Consider the following 20,492-nt stretch of genomic DNA (forward strand, 5'->3'; position numbering starts at 1 on the left):
AACATTCATGTACGTCCTCGTGGCTCCTAACCATCCAAAGTACAATCATATATGTGTAAGGCAACATTAAAAAAAGGCAAATGTATGTTTTTCTTGTTTCATAAATTAATTATCAAACAAACATGATTTTAAGTTAACAAAACTGTAACTGGAACTAATTTCATTTTTTGAAAAAAAATGACTCACTCCTGGGGGTCAGCATGCATAAAAAAAACCTCACTACTCAAAGGGTTAATGTGAACCTTCTCTCAATGGTGGATGGGAGGACAGTACTGGCCTCTGAGGTTGCATATCCTATATCTAGGGGCTATGTTAGCAAGATCTCATCTGTAATGAAACCAGGGCCATGGCAGTCCCAGAAGCACAGAGGGGGTGCAGAGACAAGCAACCAACTTCTGGATCCAAGCTGACTGCAAAGACATGTGTTTGTGACACCAACTAAGGGACCAGGTCATGGTGATGCCTGTGTACTGGAAGGCTGACTCCAGGCTGCTTCCACTCCAGGTTACTGGCGATGCAGGGCCCATTCTAATTAGTATCCACTTTCCATCAGACTGCTCCCAAGTGGGCCCAGAGCCACTCAGAACAGATTTACACATTCAGTTTTCTCCTAAATACCTGGACATGCCCCTACTAAATATATAAATCCCACACACAGGGCTCCTTTCTGGGACTCCCTGTGGCTGGCAGAATAATGACCTAAAAAATATATCCCTGCCCTAATTCCTGGAACCTCTGAATGTCACTTTACACGGCAAAAAAGTGTCATGAACCAGTGTGACTAGTAATTCCAGGTCCTGAGTGGGAACAGTGCAGAATTAAGAAAATACGCTTAAAGAATAAAAAGATGGGTTCAGAAGGGCTCTGCAATGCTGCTGGCAAGAACAGAGTGCACTCCACGACTGCTTCTTGCTTTATTTATAGGGCAAAATGGGCCATTAGCAAATCAATGAGATCTCTAATCTTATTTCCAAGGCAATCCAAGAATTTTACCAAGTGCAGAAAACCCCCACCACACATAACATCCTAACCTCACTAAACAAAGGATAGCAGAAACTTGCCTCCAGTCTTTCTGGGGAACATGGAGGGTAGTGTAAACAATCCAGCACCACAGCTTAACAGCCTTTTACAACCTAATCAGGCAAGTGAGTTGGGGGGATTGGCAGACTGTCAGCTTACAGCCAGTTCCCTGCACCTCTGTCCCCCAAAATCTAAACTGCAAAAACCCTGTTGGCTTTTTGGTTCCCAACAAAAAAGAACTTGGCTGATGTGATAGAATCAAGATGGGGAGATTGTCCTGGACTATCCAGGTGGCTATAATGTGATCACTAGGGTTCTTATCGGGGGCAGAGGGAGGCAACCTCAAACAGAAGTAGGGGCCATGACGTGGAGGCAGAGATGGAAGAGTACTGATTCCAGACTTCTAGCCTCCAGAACTTTGAGAGAATGTCTTTCTGTTGCTTTAAGCCACCAAGTTTGGGACCATTACTCACAGCACCCACAGACAGGTACCTTAAGAGAAAAGATGAGCATCCTGAGACAAGGGATTCGTCAAGCTCCGAGCATTGACTGACGTCTGTGATGTCACAGGCCCCTGGTTGTGAGGACCCCAAGGGAACTGCTGTGGGGGCAGCTGTGGGGGAGCCTGGGTCTCCAACATCAAGGTGCAGCCTGCTCTCCCATCTGCACCCACTACTTCAAGTCCCTGGCATGAATATAGCCCCTACTTGGTCGCCAGGTCGACTCAGATAGTCCTGCAGGGGGGGGGGTTCTCTCTCCACACCCCCACTCTGGTCTGCCTTTTTCATCTAAAAGTCTCTGTAACCTATTCATTAACTCAGCTGCTCTATGAGGAACTTTACCTCTCCCACATCATAAATGGGAAAATGCAGGCACAGAGGGGTCATGGACCTTGCTGGAGGTCACACAGCTCCTGAAGTGCAGAGCTGGGATTGGAAGCCAGCATAGCTTCTCAGTCTGACGTTTCTGGGGCTGGACTTGGTCCCACTCCTGGTGGTGCACCCACTCCCATGGCCAGAGGTGGATTAAGGTCAGTTGAGGCCCCACACTCAGAGGAAAATATTAGGCCCCTTAAAAAAGAGGGAAAATAAAAATACATGTTAACCACTTTTTTTAAACAAATAAAAAATATCATGTACTATTTATGTTAAAATTGCACATATGAAACCAAATTTGATGTCATTAGAAAGAAGTGTAAAGTTGGGGTTTTGCGGGGCCCTTCAGAAGTCAGGGTCTAGGGCGCGCACCAGGTGCGCCCGCAGTTAAATCTGCCTCTGCCCATGGCCCTAGTCTGCCTTGATGTCCTCTTCCAGCCCAGCTGCTCTCCCTACCAGTTCACTGACTGCTCAATGAGCAATATGTTTCCTCCTCCCAGAGTCCCCACTCTTGAGTGAGCCTGGCAGCAACAGTATTCGGTCCTCTGCGTCTGGGGCGAGGGGGACTGCCCAGGAAGCAGAGCTTGGCCCCTCCTTCACTGGCCTTAGCTCCTGCCAGCTCCGCCCTCTCCCTTCCCTCCCACCTGCCTGGGGCTTGTACCCGGGAACCTTCCGTTCCTAGCTCCACGAGATGGTTTCTCCACCTCTCGGGACCAGTTCCTCTCCAACAGCGCCTACTGTGGGGTCCCACCTTTCTCCACTCAGCAACCCCAAAAGCAGAGTAGGGATTCCCTTAAGAGCAGGGAGTAAAGCGTCAGCCAATCAGTGTAGCTTGTCCGGTCAGAAAGAATCCCGTGATTTGAGGGCCCGGCTGGACGCCAGGTGGGGGAGGTGGGGCGTACCCAGCCCCGCATTCCCGCCTCAACTGCGGGTGATCTTGAGGCTGACCTTCTCCAAACTCAATTTTGCTCTGCCAGCTGCTGCCAACCCAAGGGGAGAAGAACCAAGGCCACCGAAATCATGCCCTCTCCTGCCCCACTGGGCCTGATAAGGTGCCCCCCCCCCCAAAAAAAAGTGTAGCTGGCTCTGTCTGTTCAAAGTGCGGCACTGACAGAATTGGTATTCTGGCTCTGGGAATGGTTGAGTCCCGCGACACCCTCCAGCCCCGCTTTGATTTATGTCCACCCTGCTCTTATCTTTCCTCCCGGGCCCTGCTCTCCGCGGCTAAAAGGGAAGGTGGTCTCCTCAGTTCTCTTCAAATCCTCCACACCAAAGGTCCCAGCCTGACCCGGAGGAGTAGAGCCCCGGGCTTGGGACAGCAAGTTCACCGCCCTCCTGGAAGTCAGAGCTCGCAGCTCGGCCTGAATGTGCCCCATATTCCAGTCCATTCCTCCTTTTGCTCCCTCGCCCTGTTTGGTCTTGTCCCCAGAGGAATGTTAACTTGCACTGGGCAGAGATTCTGCCTTTCCAAAAGCTTTTTTTGTAGGATCCACGGAGGATCTGGCCAGCAGTAGTGCACCACACCTTTGTTGAATGAATGACAGCCTGCGGAAGGTGGCTGGGTCTGGGGAGCCCGCCTTGGAGCCCCCCCTCACCTTACACCTATCCCAGGGTCCTGCTCCCCAAAGGTTGGCCTCTCTCTCTGAATCAGCCTGGGCGTCGGAACAGACCCCTCCTGCTTGCTCCACAGGGGACAAGGGCCTCCAGACCTGAACTGGGTGCCTAGGACCCCAGGCCCTTCCCGGCGGCCGCTGAAGGGAGGACACCCAATTACCTAGTGGCCCCACCTCCCTCACCTCATTGGCACTTACCTGGCTGGTGCGGACAGGAAGTGGGGAGCGCTGACTCAGCGGAGTCACGCAGGGAAGAGACCCAGAGGGTTGGGCGAGGTGTGGGAAAGGAGCAAACGCCGCGTTTAATTGCGCTCCGCAGCTCTGCGCGGCCCTTCCGAGACCAGAAAACAAGAGAGTCAACTTGGAGGAGCAAAGATGGTTTCCACGCGGCGGGAATATGCAAACATGATGCGGCATATGGCCCAGGACCCACACAGGATCGGAGAGCAAAGTTGGGGGGCACAAGGGGAAAAGCCTAGGGCTGGACTGAACTGTAGATCATGCCTGTCTGCCTTTGCTCCTGTCTTCCATTCATTCGTTCGTTCCTGAACAGCTCTCACTTCACCACAGAGCTGGAGGTACTGCAGGAGGGAGCCTAGGACTAGGACTCTTGGGCCGAACGGGCAGAGCGGGGAGCTTGGGAACACGGACGTTCTGCGCGACATTGGGGGGCAGCACTTAGCCTTCCAAGGCCCCTCCATCGGGGCAAGCCCTTTCACAGCGCCCCTGGACGTTCTCCTCCTTGGTACCATGCTTCCCCCAACTTCCCAGGCTTCTACAGCACTCCTGCCTGTGGCATCCTGCCCATCGGGGCTGAACTAGCACCTAAAAAGGGATTAAGTTTCTGGAACCAGTGGCCGAACTTCCTTTCTGCTGCGCCCCGCCCGCCTGTCGGGCGGTGGGGGGTAGGGGTGGGGCCAAGGGCGGGACGAGGGAGGCGAGGGCGGGACCAAGGTCCCACCAGCAGGCGACTGGCCTCTTTCTCAGAACTCTGGGTGGCACTGAGGGCGCGCAGTTAGAGCTAGGCTCCCGCCACGCAACCAGTCCTGGGCACTGAGTTCTTCTGCGGCCCGAACGCTCCTGTGCCCTGAGGTCTCCGCTTCCACCATGAAGATAATAAGGTGAGAAGCCATCGGTCAGGCCCTGCGGGAGTCGGAGAGGAGGCACCACAGTAGGGAGCTGGGTGCCCAAGAGGGACCCAGTGTGCCCTGGTGACCCGCGTCCGGAGACCCGCTCACCTGGTGGCGCTGCGATTCGATTAGCCCATTAGCGCGGAGGGCTGGCGGCAGGGAGCGGGGTGGCATAGGGCAAAGCCTGCGAGTGCGGTTACCTGCTGACCGGTGGCATCCGGCCAGAGGCGGCGCAGGGGACAAACGGCAGTGCTTGGGTGTGCTAGGGGGCGACGTCCCTGGGTAGGGAAGGGAAAACGCTTACTGCCTCTCCCCGACTCAATCCCACTTCCCTCCTCCGCCCCCCAGAGGATTGCCTAGACTGAAGAATGTGATACTCCCAAAGTCAGCTGGTGCCCGCCGTTTGTTGGCATGCCTCCCATCCCACACACCAGGGGTTTCCCCCTCTCCCGTTAACAGAGCCAAACTGGGGAAGGTGGAGTTACCTAGGTCCAGCCCTCACTCTTGGTCTCCTGCCAACCTGAGGATGGACAGCTTTTGTTCCTAGTTTTTTGCCAAAAAACGACCCTCAGGGCACATAGGGTGAACAGCCTGTGACTTTCTTGATAAACTGGTGAGGCACCTGGTCCTCAGGTTTTACACACACAGCCCAAAAGCTTGCCTATATCTGGGTCCCATAGCCTAGTCTCCCCAGTTAGAAATGTAAGTAGTTTTATTTGATTTTTTAAAATTTAATTAATTAATTTATTTATTTATTTGGCAGAGACAGGGAGAGTCAGAGAGAGGAACAGATAGGGACAGACAGACAGGAAGGGGGAGAGAGAGATGAGACACATCAATTCTTTTTTTTATTAAATTTAATGCAGTGACATTGATAAATCAGGGTACATATGTTGAGAGAAAATATCTCTAGATTATTTTGACATTTGATTGTGCTGTATACCCCTCCCCCAAAGTTAAATTGTCTTCTGTCACCTTCTATCTGGTTTTCTTTGTGCCCCTCCCCTCCCCTAACCCCTCTCTCCTTCTTCACCCCATCCCCCCTCCCCCAACCCCCCACCCCTGTTGCCATCACATTCTTGTTCATGTCTCTGAGTCTCATTTTTATGTCCCTTCTATGTATGGATTCATCTTAGTTTTTTTTCTGATTTACTTATTTCACTCCGTATAATGTTGTCAAGGTCCATCCATGTTATTGTAAATGGTCTGATGTCATCATTTCTTATGGCTGAGTAGTATTCCATAGTATATATGTACCAAAGCTTTTTAATCCACTCGTCCTCTGACAGACACTTGGGCTGTTTCCAGATCTTTGCTATTGTGAACAATGCTGCCACAAACATGCGGGTGCATTTCTCCTTTTCGAGCCGTTCTATGGTGTCCTTGGGGTATATTCCTGAGATACATCAATTCTTCGTTGCGGCTCCTTAGTTGTTCATTGGTTGATTTCTCATATGTGCCTTGACCGGGGGGCTCCAGCAGACCAAGTGACCCCTTGCTCGAGCCAGTGACCTTGGGCTCAAGCTGGTGAGCCTTGCCCAAACCAGATGAGCCTGCACTCAAGCTGGCGACCTCGGAGTCTCGAACCTGAGTCCACCACATCCCAGTCCGACGCTCTATCCACTGCGTCACTGCCTAGTCAGGCTAAAATTAAATTTATTGGGGTGACATTGGTTAAGAGGATTATATAGGTTTCAAGTGTACACTTCTATGACACCTGATCTGTGTGCCAACCACCAAAGTCAAATCATCTGCCATCACCATCTACTTGACATCCTACATCCCGTTCCCTCTGGTAATCACCCTTCTATTGTTTTTGTTTGTTACTTTCAGTTTTCTATCCCACATATGAGTGAAATCATATGATTCTTAACTTTTTCTGACTGATTTATTTTGCTTAGCATGATATTCTCAAAGTCCGTCCATGTTGTCACAAACGGCAATATTTCATCATTTCTTATGGCTGAGTAGTATTCCATTGTATATATGTACAACATTTTCTTTATCCAGTCATCTATTGAAGGACATATTGGTTGTTTTCATGTGTTGGCCACCATGAATATGCTGCAGTGAACCCAGGAGTGCATGTATCTTTGCAAATAAATGTTTTCAAATTTTGGGGTTGATACTCAAAAGAAGGATTGCTGGGTCATATGGTAACTCTATTCTTAAGTTTTTGAAGAACCTCCATACTGTCTTCCATAATACCTGTACCAGTTTCCATTCACACCTGCAGTGAATGAGGTTCCTTTTTCGCCACAGCCTCTCCAACACCTGTTATTACTTGTCTTTTAATAATAGCCATTCTAACAGGTGTGAAGTGGTATCTCATTGCAGTTTTGATTTGCATTTCCCTAATAGCTAGCCAAGATGAGCATCTTTTCATATATCTGTGGACCATTGGTATGTCTTCTTGGGAGAAGTGTCTGTTCAGGTCCTCAAAATGTAGGTAGTTTTAGACTGTTTCCTCAAAAAAAAAAAAAAGTCCTAGAATATCACAGCCACTGCCACCCTCACCTGGGAACCATGGCCCTGTGCCTTCTTCTATCTGACCCAAGGGATGTTTGCTGGGGCAGGAGGCAGGGGGGTGACAGGGTGACAGGGGCCTGGGAGGGGAGGGTGTGTAGGGCTTGACTACTCACAAGGTCAGAGGACTGTCCAGGGGGAAGGTACAGAGAGGCCTACAGGTGGCAGCACCCAGGAACAGGGCATACTGTATCCCCTGGAGGAGCCCAGAGCATATGCCCAGGTGCCCTGAAAAGGCTCTAACAGGCACATGCACATACTCTGGAGTCTGAGCACAGACAGGGATGGCTTTGTGAGTGCCCTTGGGTGGGCATGGGAGAGAAATGGCCACAGAGAAGTGTTCATAGCTCTGTATTTCAGAAGGTTGCTTTGGCTCAGGAGAAGATGGCTGGAGGGGTCAAGACTGGAGGTTGAGGTTATCACAGCTGTCCCCCAAAATAGGAATGGTGGCCCCAACAGGGACAGTGAGAGAAGACAGGCCCACCTGTACACTGTGGCCTCTGTTAGGGCATGGGGGAGCCCCTGGTATCAAGGGATATGTCTCTGTGCAGAGTCAGATGACAGCTGTCAGGGGTAGAGCAGGGGTCTCTGTCCAGAGCTCAGGCCACATGGCATCCTGGGAGGCCAGGGGGAGGGGGTAGCTAGACTAAAGGATGCCAAAGCTCCCAGTTGGAGGTGCCAGAAGCCTCGAAGGCCTTCTGGAAGTTTTTACCCCTGACATCCTGGCAGCCAGCTGCCCACTGGTGGGAGGAACCTCCCAATTGGGTTTCAGAATGAGTGCCTTCTACAGAGGGTGTCCTGGAGCTCACCAACGACCACTGGGCATCTTAGAGCTTCTCTGGCTCCCAAAAATTAAATGCAGCTCTCTAGAAATACTCTGAAAGTGGCTTTTCCACCCTTTATTTCATACAATTTCTTGGAATCCATCCCTGCCTGGCTAGGGCACCAGGGATCCACAGACCATGGCCTTAGGAGTGTCTTTCACTACCCTTTATCACACTCATTTTTATTGGGGGGGCAGGGGGCAGTTGTTAATATGGCAGCTGGATGGTTGCAGGGGCTGCAGGCCCTTTGGGACTTGCTGTGCTGTGCTGGGCAGGGAGGTAGATGAATCCGCCGCAGGGTCCTCGCCAGTGGGCTAGCTGTCAGTGGACTTGTTCACTTTTCTGTGATGGGTGTTACCCTCTCCTGCTCATGAGAAGCGGCCTCCACCCTCTGGAAGAAGTGGGACTCACCTGCCTTTCTGGTTGCTTTCCAGTGCTGGCCTGCTCCTCCTGCTGCTCAGCGGCCTGCGAGCTGGTAAGTCTGACAGCCCTCGCCCTCCTGAAGCCAGTTCCAAGCCCTTCAGTGCAGAGACTTCAGCCCTTCAGGTCACGGGGTGTATCTGTCAGCAGGGCCTAGACACAACCCTTCTTGCTTTTCCAGGGGCCCCTGTGAGGAAGCTAGGCCTCATGCCTGGGTCATGCATGGGATTGAAGGCGACAAAGGGAACGCATGTCCAGACCCTCTGGTCTGTTTTCTCATGTGTTAGATGTAGGTGGAATGCACCTCCTTCCATGAGTTTCAGTCCTCTGTTTTCCAGATGAGCGGAAGCTTCCTTTTCTTCCAGGCCTCTTCACCCTACTCAGCCCTGGGAGACTCCCAGAAACGCCAGCTTCCAGAAGGGCAGCGGAGACTAAGGCCTTGTTGAGCCTTCCAGCTCAGAGAGTGGCAGGGCAGGGGACACGGCCACTTTTCCAGCAGTCACCCAAGTGTTTGTACAGATGGTAAAGCCAGACTGAACATGTCCCGTGGGTCTTTCTTGACATAATTCAAGCAGCATTATAAGGCTGTTGTTGAGAAACTGATGTATTCTTTTAAATGTCTAAATTTTTACAAAACCTTTTTAATTTTAATTAATTATAAGCTCTCAGGAAGTATCAAAAAGAGTGCAGTGTGGTCTCGGTGCCCACCCCCCTTCTCCCAGTGCTAGCCTCTCACATCCCGACAGGAAATCGATATTAGTCAATACGTCGCAGGAGCTTACTGCAAATTCTGAATGTTTAAAATATTGTATTCTTACATTATGTTATGAGTACATTTCTTTATTTACTGAAATGAGTCAGAATTGGTGTTTGCAAGGGTCTCCTGAATACCCCCTGCCTTGCAGGCTAGGAGTCAACCTCAGAAAATAAATGTCGGACTTTTTGAATCATTGCAGATAATAAAAAAATTGAAGTCAGAGCAATGGTGGGCAGCACCGTTGACCTCAGCTGCATTTACCCTGAAGAAAACAGTTTCAAATTAAACGAACTTTTTGTTTATTGGCAAATTGACATTAATGGTGAACCAAAAAGTGTAGCTTACTACCTGTCCGGGAACAGCTCTGTGGGCCATGACAAGTACAAGGACCGGGCCCAGATGTCACTAGACAGCATGAAGCAGGGTGACTTCTCTCTACATCTATACAACATCACCCCTCAAGACGAACAGGAATTTAACTGCCTGGTGTTTCGGAACTTAACGAAGATTTGGCATGTTGTGGTCATGCTGCACGTGGCAGGTAAGAGCATCGACACTGACAGCTGACTTCATCCCAGCCTATGGCCTGGAGTTGACATTAATGAGACCCATTTTCTGGCTCATTCACCTGTTTCTTCCCATGAAGAAAATCCCAGTCTCAATTAGCAGCCTTCTGCTTTACCGTGCATGAAGCTGCATTGGTTGAAATATCATTCAACTCTTAAGAAAGTTTTTCATAACCTGAAGCTCCCTTATTTCATAGAAATATTCCTAATCTTGGAGTCTTTGCCTTGAACTCACCAACTCATCTCAAACTAGAGTTTTAAAACAAAATTAGGAAGGAGTACTATAAGGCAGTTCTGAGATCAGAATTTAAGAAGAAAATTAAAAACAAGATGCTTAGGGCACAGTTTAGTTCAGATATAGGCTGTGTTCATTTCAGATGATGGCAAGCTTTTCAAGTCACTAGATGCACCAGTCTCTTTGGAACAGGGAGTAGGTGCCAGTCACAGCCCTCGGGCTCAGTAACTCCTCTATTGGGGTGGAGAGGGGCGACTCTTGGGCAGAACAAGGCCAGGACCATCTGCCTTGACTGCAGGTGCCTCTCTACCAGGGTCAGGGGCACAATGGGCCACCTATCCTCTAACCTGGCCATGGGCACTGTGTACCTATCCACTTCTGACTTTCAGAACCTGGCATGCCTTACCACCCATTTCATTTCCCTGCAGCAAACTACAGCATGCCTGTGGTCATTGCTCCCAGCAATGCCTCCCAGGATGAAGAGCTCACCTTCACATGCATATCTAAGGATGGCTACCCCAGGCCAAACGTGTACTGGATTAACAGGACAGACAACAGCCTGCTGGATGAGGCCCTGCAGAACAGCACAGCCACCCTAAACACGCGGGGGTTGTATGACGTGGTCAGCGTCCTGAGGATCCGGTGGACCCCAAACGTGAATGTTGGCTGCTGCATCGAGAACGTGCTTCTGCACCAGAACCTGACTGTCAGCAGCCAGACAGGTAAGGTCTTCCCAGGGTCTGCACACCGACCCAACCCCAGGTTGTGGCCCTGGGGGGATGGTAGATCCTCTCAGGAAGAAGACAGAGCCCCCCCTATAAGGTGACCCAGTAGCAGCATCAGAAAGGTGATTAGAAGGGAGAGGAGGGAAATGTCAGGTATTCAGTGATGGATCCAGCAACATCTGTGGGGACAGGCACAAGGACTAGGTGCTCAATGCACACTGCTTGACTTAATCTTCACTCATGAGGTCAATTTGGTGACCCATTTCACAGATGAGGAACTGAGGGTCTGAAAGGCTGTATAACATTTCAGAAGTTCAGAACTAGGATGCAACAGTATCAGGATTGAAGCCCATACCAGCACAGCCCCCACCAAAGCTCTTTGCCTTTGGGCACCTGCCCCTTAAGAAGACTGGCCCCCTGGTGCTATGGGGTCCAACTGGACCCAGCTGCTGGCCCGAGGTCTCCCCATGGAATGGCCACAGATAGGTGACTCCTTAGTAAAAGGCCATGGGCTCTCAATCTGTATTCATGTCACCAATGTTGAGATGAGAGGTAGAAGGTGGAGGTGTATCTGTGGGCCATGCCTGCTGCATCCCATGACCTATGGGGCTCAGTGCACAGTGGGAAAGAGTACAGTGCTCCCTGTTCAAGACTTAGAAGAATCCAAGATGGTGGCAGCAGAGCACAGGCCCTTCTGAGCCTGGGCCCCGTGAGCCTGCACAGGTCACACAGTGTGAAGCTGGCCCCGACCTACAGTATGAGTGAAGCAGGAAAACATGCTCAGTGAAAGAAACCAATCACAAAAGGCCACACGTTGTATGGTTTCTTTCACATGAAATGTGCAGAATGGGCAAATCCTTAGAAGCAGAAAGTAAATTAGAGATTGTCAGGGCCTTGGGTAGGAGGTAAGGAGTGACTGCTGATGGGTATGGGTTTTCTTTTGGGTGATGAAAAAGTCCTAGAATTAGGTAATGGTTGTGACTGTACTGCATTGTGAATGCATATTGAGTGCCACTGAATTGTTCACTTTAAAATGGTTCATTTCAAGCCTGACCTGTGGTGGCGCAATGGATAGAGTGTCAACCTGGAACACTGAGGTTGCCCATTCAAAACCCCAGGCTTGCCTGGTCAAGGCACATATGAGAAGCAACTACTACGAGTTGATACTTCCTGCTCCTTCCCCTCTCCCCCTGCCTTTCACTTTTTCTCTCCTCTTTCTAAAAGCAATAAAAATCTTTTTTAAAAATACATAAAATGGTTAATTTCACATTATATAAATTTCACTTTTTTTTAAATGTCAGCAATAAAACTAGAAAAAGATTAAATTCAATGTAAAAAGCCAGGAAGAACCTATGCCCTCCCCAGGTGTGGGCCTTTAGAAAGGGCTGGGCTGCTGGACCTGGGCAAGTGGGCAGGAGTGACACTACAGGAGAAAGCCCTGCTCTCCCTCAGCTTTGTATTTTAAAAATCACAACATGATATCAGGGGAGTTCTTTGAAATTAATGCTTCTTAAAGATGAGAAAAAACCCTAGTCCTTACCCTATAAATCTTGGGTTACTTTACCTTTTCTTGTAGGAGCACTGAAGGAAGATGAAGGCAGCAACCCAGATACCCCGGGGGGCGACACGTACGCGCTGAGGGACCGGGTCGTGGCGGCCGTGCTCGCTGTGCTGATTGTGGCTGTGGCAATAGCTGTGGGCTGGGCGTGCAGGGGCCAGTGTCCCCACTGGAGCTATGCAGGTACCAGCTGGGGTGCATGTGTACATGGTTGGTATTTATTTGGAGGAAGTCAGAGTTTTTGCCTTTTTCAAGATGTTTAGAAGCTCTGCAAGGAATTGGTTGCATTTTAAGAGCAATTTTTTTTTTTTTTTTCATTTTTCTGAAGCTGGAAACAGGGAGACACAGTCAGACAGACTCCCGCATGCGCCCGACCGGGATCCACCCGGCACACCCACCATGGGGCAACGCTCTGCCCACCAGGGGGCGATGCTCTGCCCATCCTGGGCATCGCCATGTTGCGACCAGAGCCACTCTAGCGCCTGAGACAGAGGCCACAGAGCCATCCCCAGCGCCTGGGCCATCTTTGCTCCAATGGAGCCTTGGCTGTGGGAGGGGAAGAGAGAGACAGAGAGGAAGGACGGTGGAGGGGTGGAGAAGCAAATGGGCGCTTCTCCTGTGTTCCCTGGCCGAGAATCGAACCCGGGTCCTCTGCACGCTAGGCCGACGCTCTACCGCTGAGCCAACCGGCCAGGGCCTTTAAGAGCAGTTTTAATGGCACTAACACCTTGACCATACATAGCTCCACCAGAGCTCTGCCTGTGGAAGCCCGAGGTCTGAGGCTCCACTCCACGTTCCTGACACCATCTCCCAGGTGTGGGTTGGGACAGATGGACTCTGAACCTAGAGGTCAGGATGGCATTCATCTCTGTGGAAGCTGAGCTGCACATTGACCAGGCCACTGAGGATTCCCTGAGTCTGGGGCAAAAAGCATCTTTCTAACTTACCTCTTACAAAGCACCTGCCCTGAAAGTACTGTGGCCTGCAGAGCCCTGCCCTGTGAGTCTGGTCCTGGCCCAAGCCCGTGGGTTGCTGGGGGTTTTAGGTTGGCCTCTCCCCACCCTTTGCTGTAGCCCTGAGCATTTCTGGTTTGTTCCAACAGGTGCCCAGGCTTCAAGATCAGAGCTGGAGCTCACTGGTGAGTTTGCCAAGGGGGTGGAGGCTCGGGAAGAAAACATGCAGGTTCCCTGGGCCTGGGCAGCTTGATAGCCGCTTTCTCAAGTTTGCCACTTGGTAGAAGCAATACTTGGTGACTAGGACATAGGTGCTTCCATTTTCAGAGACACTGAAACCCCCAGTGAAGGCATTTTCCACTAGCCCCCTTCGGAACACAGTCCTGTCCACATCGCCACTTGCTGACATTGGGTTATGAAATTTTCCAGAAGTACTTGGGGCAAGGAGATTAAGTAGGACCCTTGGCACCTCCACCACACTGCCATTCTCCAACCTCACTGCCTCCGTGCACATGCCCCACCCTCCTGCCCCATCCCCACAAGGGTCTCAAGTGAGTTCAGACACTGAGTCCTTCCTAACAGAACAGTGATGTTTTGTGGGGGAGCTGAGCACCCCACAGTCTCAGGAGCAAAGGTCAATGCAACTCACATCCCAACCTGGGAAAAATATTCACCGACAGTCTCCAGTTTCCCACCAGCAGGTGCCTTGGGCTGTGAGTAGCTTTGCAGTCAGCCAGCCTTCACTTGACACCTTAGGCAAATACCTGCTCCTGTCTGAGCCCCATTTCTCCTCCTACGGGAGGGTGGGCCTACCTGTCACCCATGTGAGCCTGGTCACGTCGGCTGTCCTGGGGCCCATGCAAGGCAATTTCAGAGAACTCTGAAACACAGCTTACTAAAAACTTGGGGCCTGCCGATCAGAGTCCAGGGAAGCACACTGTTTGCAGGCTGCTGTTTAGAACCCCTTGGTTTCATCCTCCTGAGTCCTGAGAAAATCTCTTTGCCTCTAAAGTGAAAGTGAGCAGGCACAGCATTTCACATTCCTCTCCCTTCTCTTTCCTTCCAAGACCACGTTTGACAAGAACTCCCCATCTAGGACATGGACAAGGCTTCTGTAAGATGCCACCAAGAGGCATGTCAGATGGCAGCTTGAGAATTGACTCCATCAGGCTAGTGGCAAAGGGGGACTATCAGCCCCACCTGCACCATTAACAAGGAGCTTCATGGACACATAGCCTCCCTTGCCTTGGAGGGGACATGCAGGGGCTTCCCCTGGAAAGAATGTACTTGACCCCAGAGAAAATGTGCTGGGTACTGCCCTGTCCTTGAGGGAGGCCCTTTCAAAAGGGCTGGCAGCTCTGGGACACATTGTGTGCCCCTACGTGAGTGGGTGCTGCACCTTCGCTGCCAAACACAGCAGAAAGGGACCTCGAGATGGCTCCTTCCTACCACCAGTCCCAGAGTCCTCAGAGCTCCTCTCTGTCCCAGATGCACACTGTGGGGCGAGGGGTTCTGAGAGCAACAGGAGATGTTTGTGTAGAAGAAAAGTGAAGGTATCCACTCTCTTCCAGGACAGCCTCTGCTGGGTGGAGGTTGATGGAGGGTGCCCATAGGACTCCAGTGACTGCCCGTGTGTGTGTCCTACATGCAGGAAACAGTCAACACTGAAAGACTCGCTTGCCTCTGGGATACTCACTGGGAAGAAAACTCAACCTCGGTTGTTCTGGGGGAAAGCTAGGTTTCCCTCCTATAAAAGCACAATGGAATTTCATGTGAAGAAGGTTGCTGCTGGCACCCACGTACTTGGGCTCTGCAGCAGGAGGGTTGACTCAAGATCATGTGTTTCCAGCAGACACGGGCTTGGACATGTGACTACCAAAGTCTTCCAAAGTGGAACCATGACGTGGATGGAGAGGGCAGTCCCGGCAGTGTGGCAGCCTTTCAGCACACACAGTCGTATCCTCAAAGTAGGGGCTGGGCAGCTCCTTGTCACTGCCCACACTGTCACCCATGGCCTCTTGCCCGACCTCCCCTGAAAACTTGCATGGTCTGATGGAGACCTCCCCTCAAACGCTGGGTTCCTCGGAGCCCACAGGCCCCCCAGGTGATAGGGGATGGGCAGCGGTACAGGTTGTTGCCTGGAATGAATTTTGAGTTTGATGTTTCCAGAAGGTTCTGCAAAGAGGGTTGCCAGCTAACCCAGGTATGCGCACAGGAGAATGGGACCTGTGGTTCTGCCTGTGGCTCCTCAGCACTGATGCACCCCAGACCCAGACTTGGGGCGGAAGTAAGGACCAGGCTCCGTGGTAAAGCTGAGCGCAGCATTTATCACAAGAAATCCTTAGTTTGTTTTTGTAACAAAAAGCCCTCACATAGCTTTTAAATGAGTGGGATGAGGGACCTATCCAGACTTTTAACATAAAAGCATTATGTGTTACCCTAAAGAAGGACAAAAGGGCCACTAATGCCTTTGGAGCAAAGAAGCACTGCGTGTGGTGCCTGTCCTTCCCTGCTTCTGCCCCACTGCCCCTGGGCCCGGAGATGCTGCCCCTCATGCTTTCTCCATGTACTGTGCTGACCTGGACCTGGGGCTCCTGGACAGCCGAAGCCACGCTTCCATGCTCACCTCGCTGCTGGTCCCCTCCTGTGGGCCAGGGAAGACGGACTGGCCAGTAGGACGCAGCACACTTCCGTGTCCCCTAGGCTTGCTCTGGTTCCTCACCCACCATCATTTACTGCCTGTGCTGTACACCGCTGAGTGTCCGTGTTTGACACCTGTTCCCACAAACCCAGTTGAAGAGAATATAAGATATAAGCTGTGTCAGTGGCTTTGTTCAGCTCAATTTCTCCTTACTGCAGACTGGGGTCCCTGCCTCGCCCCATCGGTTCTCACCCTGGGGGAGCTGAGTTCTGTCCCTCAGGGAACGCTAGGCTAGATTTGGAGACATTTTAGTTGTCTTATTGGGGAGCCCCTACTGGCCTCTGGTGTGTAGTAGGTGGGGACGCAGCTCCAAGCCCGAAAACACACAGATGGCCCACCAGAGAAGTGTTCCCCCGAAGGTTAGTGCAGGGTGAATCCCTGCCCTCTGAAGCCACTTTCGCAGGGTGGACAGGGCAAGTGGAACCCCTGCTTCTCACCCCCCATCCACACTGGGTCTCGGAAGGACATTATGGTTAACAAGGTCAGTCCTGTGAGCATCCTAGGTCAGGGCCATCAGCCTCCTACCTCCCAGCACAGCCCCTAGATGGACACTTCACAGAGGCTGGAATCTGCCCCTCTCACCACACTCAGAACCAGCCAGGTGGGGCACAAGAACCCCGGGCACCTGGCAGTGCTGTTGGAATCCTGGTCTCTGGGTGCCTGCGGCTCTTGCACTGCCTGCCCCTCACGTGGTCGGTGAGCAGTAAGCACCCCCTGAGGTGGAGCCTAGATTAGTGATTGGGCAGGAGGACAGGCAGAAAGCAGCTGCCTGCATGACCAGAGCCTGTCACTGTTCCCGTGCCTCTGGTTCCCCTCCTGTATGGGGAGGCGTCTGGAACCAGATCTGCCTACTGGCCCCTGCTGCTCAGATGGTCCCTATGACCTTGGCCACCATGGCTAGTTCATTTTGTCCCACTGTAGGGTGAGCAACTGTGGCTTTAGAACATCCTCCACGCCTGGGCACCTCAAGAGCAAGGTGCCCTGCTGTACCCGTCCATGGCCCCAGGCAGTATGTCAGCTTTGTTCCCCTGAAGCCCAGCTATGCAGAGGAGGCCTCCATGAAGAAGGCAGTGTTGTCATCTGGCCTGGGATAATTCTGTCCTTGGTGACTGACCAGCCCACACCCAGCCCAAAGGTCATCAAAAGCTGAAGAGGGATGGTCTTCTCCCTCCCCCTGTGGTCTTCCTGACCCACAATGGTCATTGCCCACCCTATCTTTGTCCCCACCCCTGTCTGCACTAGGCCCTCTGCTGCATCCTGACCAGAATGTAGCATCCACCGGGTACGAGAACAAACGTCGGAGACTTTCAGGAGCTTAGATCGTACTTTATTGGCCAGTTTAACCTGCGCAGGGGCGAACTCCCAAGATGTCCGGAGACACCGTGCTCACAAGGAGCTGCAAACGGAAGCCGCACCTGGCGCTTACAGCCAGGTCCTTATATATCCTAAGTGAGCAAGCATAGTACAGAAGCAGATGTGGCAGTTTAGCTATTGGCTAGGGAGGTCGCACGCAGCATAGCAACCGGGGCCGGTTTTAGCTTAGTGGTGAATTTCAAACATAAACTTCTGATAAGGGTCACTGACCTTCTTTGTTCTCAGCCTCACAGGGGCCTTATCAGCATTCCCTGTTCCTTCAATAGTTACACTCTTGGCAGCCCCAGCATATCAGCACTCCCTGAATCTAACACAGGACAGCCTGCCCCTTGGTCTATATCCTAGATCAGGGGTCCCAAACTACAGCCCATGGGCCACATGCGGCCCCCTGAGGCCATTTATCCGGCCCCCACCACACTTCCGAAAGGGGCACCTCTTTCATTGGTGGTCAGTGAGAGGAGCATAGTTCCCATTGAAATACTGGTCAGTTTGTTGATTTAAATTTACTTGTTCTTTATTTTAAATATTGTATTTGTTCCCGTTTTGTTTTTTTACTTTAAAATAAGATATGTGCAGTGTGCATAGGGATTTGTTCATAATTTTTTTTATAGTGCAGTCCTCCAATGATCTGAGGGACAGTGAACTGGCCCCCTGTGTAAAAAGTTTGGGGACCCCTGTCCTAGATTCTCATCTGGAGAGTCTCCTTAGTGACTGGTAGGTAGTTGACACTTTTCCTCAAATCCATATTGGTTCTGCTTAATCAGGGAGAGGCAACGATCTGGGGAACTTCTGTGAGAAGGGTGGGTCAGGTAGCTCCTAAATATGTGGGCTGGACCCCTAAGGAGCCTATGGGTCTTTAATGTCAAGAATCCAGAGGTCTCCTGTCTACCTGCTTGTCTGGGGTGGGGGTATGGCCTGAGCTCTGGGGAGGGGGCTTCTGCCACAGTCCCCTGTTGGGAGAAGAGAGCCCAGGCTTCCTGGAGAGGACCGCTGGTCCCTGCAACACTAACACTGAAAAGCTCCAATGTCAGGAGCTGTGCAGATTCCTGACCAGCAAACTTGTGTCAAGACTTGGGTGTCACCAGAATCAAAGGCTCCTGAGGACCCTGATCAGGGCCTTGACGGGAATGGGGAGTATCTGAGCCAAGAACTAACCAAGGTCTTTCCATCTGCCCTTCTTTACCCCCTTCCTCCCTAATGTCCTCCCTCCCCCACTTACCTCTCTCCTCACTGCCCTTCTTCCACTGCCTTCTTCCTCCAAGTCCTTCCTGTCCCACCCCCTCACCTCCTGTGGTCAGCACAGGGCTCTGCCCCTCCCCTGGGACACTGACTCAGCTCCACGAATCCCTGCCCTTTGACCCTGAGTCTGCCTGGGCAGGTGCTAGAGCTGCTGGGAGCAGTGGAATGGGAGGGTCCCAGGGCAAGGACTGGCTGTGAGCAGGGAGTGGTCCCTCAAAAGGCACTGGGGGTCTGTGTACTGGGAGGCAGTTGGTGATGCAGGAAGCTGCTGATCTAAATGAGGGAAGTACTTCTTAGAGCACAGTGGCTGTACAAGTGCTTCAGTGTCCCAAATGAACTGACCCATGGGCAGGGGACAGGGGCAGTGAGGACTCCTGCTCTTGGCAGGTCCAGGGCAAGTCCTCCTCTCTCACTGGGTCTCTGACTCCAGGATGTGACTAGGAGGTGATACAGCAAACACCATGATTTGTAAAAAATGCCACCTAAGAGGGCTTCTGGGTCCAGGCCCCAGGATGGCAGACAGTGAGGGCCTCTGTGTGCAGTGCCTGCTCATTACTGGGTCAGGCAGAGAGGCCAGGGACACATCCGTGCTCCTGAGGCCTGAGCTCCTGGGAGGGTCCTGGGTGCCTCAGAACAGAAGCCCAGTCTCTCCCAGTCTGGAGGCCAGAGGACCAGATCAAGATGTGGGCAGGGCTGGCTCCCTGGACTCTGAGGGAAGACCCTTCTGTGCCTTCTCCAGTGGCCAAGGCTCTGGGTCACCCTTGGTGGGGGAGGTGGGGTCGCACCCTGAAGTCTCTTATGTTTTCCTTTTCTCCTCTTTATAAGGACACCAGTCATTGTATTTAGAGCTCATCCTAATCCACAGTGACCTAATCTTAACTAATTACATCTGTAGAGACCCTATGTCTAAATAAGACCACATTTGGAGTTTCTAGGACATGAATTTTGGAGGATACCATTCAACCCACTACAGTGCCCAAGAGGAGGAGGAGAAGATGGAGAAATGGGGAGGGTCGGGAGAGGGTAAGGAAAGAAAAGAGATGGGGTGGAGGGAGGGTGGGGACCAGATATAGGCCTACAGCCTGGCTGAGGTCCACACACAAATTTGGGACACACTGCCGGGCATTGTGCTGAGCTGACCTTTAGGTTCTCTGACCCATGTGATGACCACACACAGATACAGCCCTATTTAGGCCTCCCTGCAGGGAGCACGTGCCACGACCCAGGCCCAGTAGGTGTCCAGTTCTATCCCATTACAGGAGACTGTGCTTCTCACTGCACAGGGCAGGCCCTGGTACTCCATGTTATTGTAGCATCCACCGGGTATGAGAAAAAACGCCGGAGACTTTCAGGAGTTAAGATGTTACTTTATTGGCCAGTTTAACCTGCGCAGGGGTGAACTCCCAAGATGTCCGGAGACACCGTGCCCACAAGGAGCTGCAAACGGAAGCCGCACCTGGAGCTTACAGCTAGGCCCTTATATATCCTAAGTGAGCAAGCATAGTACAGAAGCAGATGTGGCAGTTTAGCTATTGGCTAGGGAGGTCACACACAGCATAGCAACAGGGGCCGGCATAGCAACAGGGGCCGGTTTTAGCTTAGTGGTGAATTTCAAACCTAAACTTCTGATAAGGGTCTCTGACCTTTGTTCTCAGCCTCACAGGAGCCATATCAGCACTTACTGTTCCTTCAATAGTTACACTCTCTGCAACACTCCCTGTTCCTTCAATAGTTACACTCCTTGGCAGCCCCAGTACTCCCTGAATCTAACATTCCCCCATCTCTTTTGGGCATAAATCAAACCCTTGATTCTTCATCAGTGGGGAGAATGGTATAAGGCTGGGGCTCATGAGAATTTTCTACTTTAGCTGTAGCTATAAGCTAATTGAGTCTTATACACTGGCTACTGTGTATGAGTAGTGATTAGCCTACTACGCCTCTCACAATGGTCAGCGATGAGCTCAGGGGGAGAGGAG

The 20,492-nt window shown here is 51.6% G+C and overlaps 1 protein-coding gene across 5 annotated transcripts; it reads left to right on the top strand.

Annotated features, from left to right (window-relative positions):
• The first annotated feature begins 4,477 nt into the window (after positions 1–4,477).
• On the top strand, positions 4,478–17,316 carry ICOSLG (inducible T cell costimulator ligand). 5 transcript variants are annotated; one of them, XM_066259238.1, is made up of 8 exons: positions 4,494–4,629; positions 8,423–8,463; positions 8,774–8,930; positions 9,365–9,706; positions 10,395–10,688; positions 12,268–12,432; positions 13,349–13,387; positions 14,774–17,316. In XM_066259238.1, the coding sequence occupies exons 4-8, from the start codon at positions 9,391–9,393 to the stop codon at positions 14,797–14,799; spliced, it is 840 nt and encodes a 279-aa protein (XP_066115335.1). In that variant the 5' UTR covers positions 4,494–4,629; positions 8,423–8,463; positions 8,774–8,930; positions 9,365–9,390; the 3' UTR covers positions 14,800–17,316. The 5 variants fall into 5 exon arrangements, with proteins under 5 accessions (XP_066115331.1, XP_066115332.1, XP_066115333.1 ...); XM_066259234.1 differs by lacking the exon at positions 8,774–8,930 and having other exon boundaries at positions 4,478–4,629; positions 14,774–17,315; XM_066259235.1 differs by lacking the exon at positions 8,774–8,930 and having other exon boundaries at positions 4,478–4,629; positions 13,352–13,387; positions 14,774–17,315.
• The last annotated feature ends 3,176 nt before the right edge of the window (positions 17,317–20,492 follow it).

The sequence above is a fragment of the Saccopteryx bilineata genome, chromosome 2, assembly GCF_036850765.1.
Source record: "Saccopteryx bilineata isolate mSacBil1 chromosome 2, mSacBil1_pri_phased_curated, whole genome shotgun sequence".
NCBI lineage: Eukaryota > Metazoa > Chordata > Mammalia > Chiroptera > Emballonuridae > Saccopteryx > Saccopteryx bilineata.

Coding starts and splice junctions, on each gene's coding strand:
- ICOSLG (XM_066259234.1), top strand. Junction 9,707..10,394: donor GGTCATGCTGCACGTGGCAG/GTAAGAGCATCG, acceptor ATTTCCCTGCAG/CAAACTACAGCATGCCTGTG. Junction 10,689..12,267: donor GACTGTCAGCAGCCAGACAG/GTAAGGTCTTCC, acceptor CTTTTCTTGTAG/GAGCACTGAAGGAAGATGAA.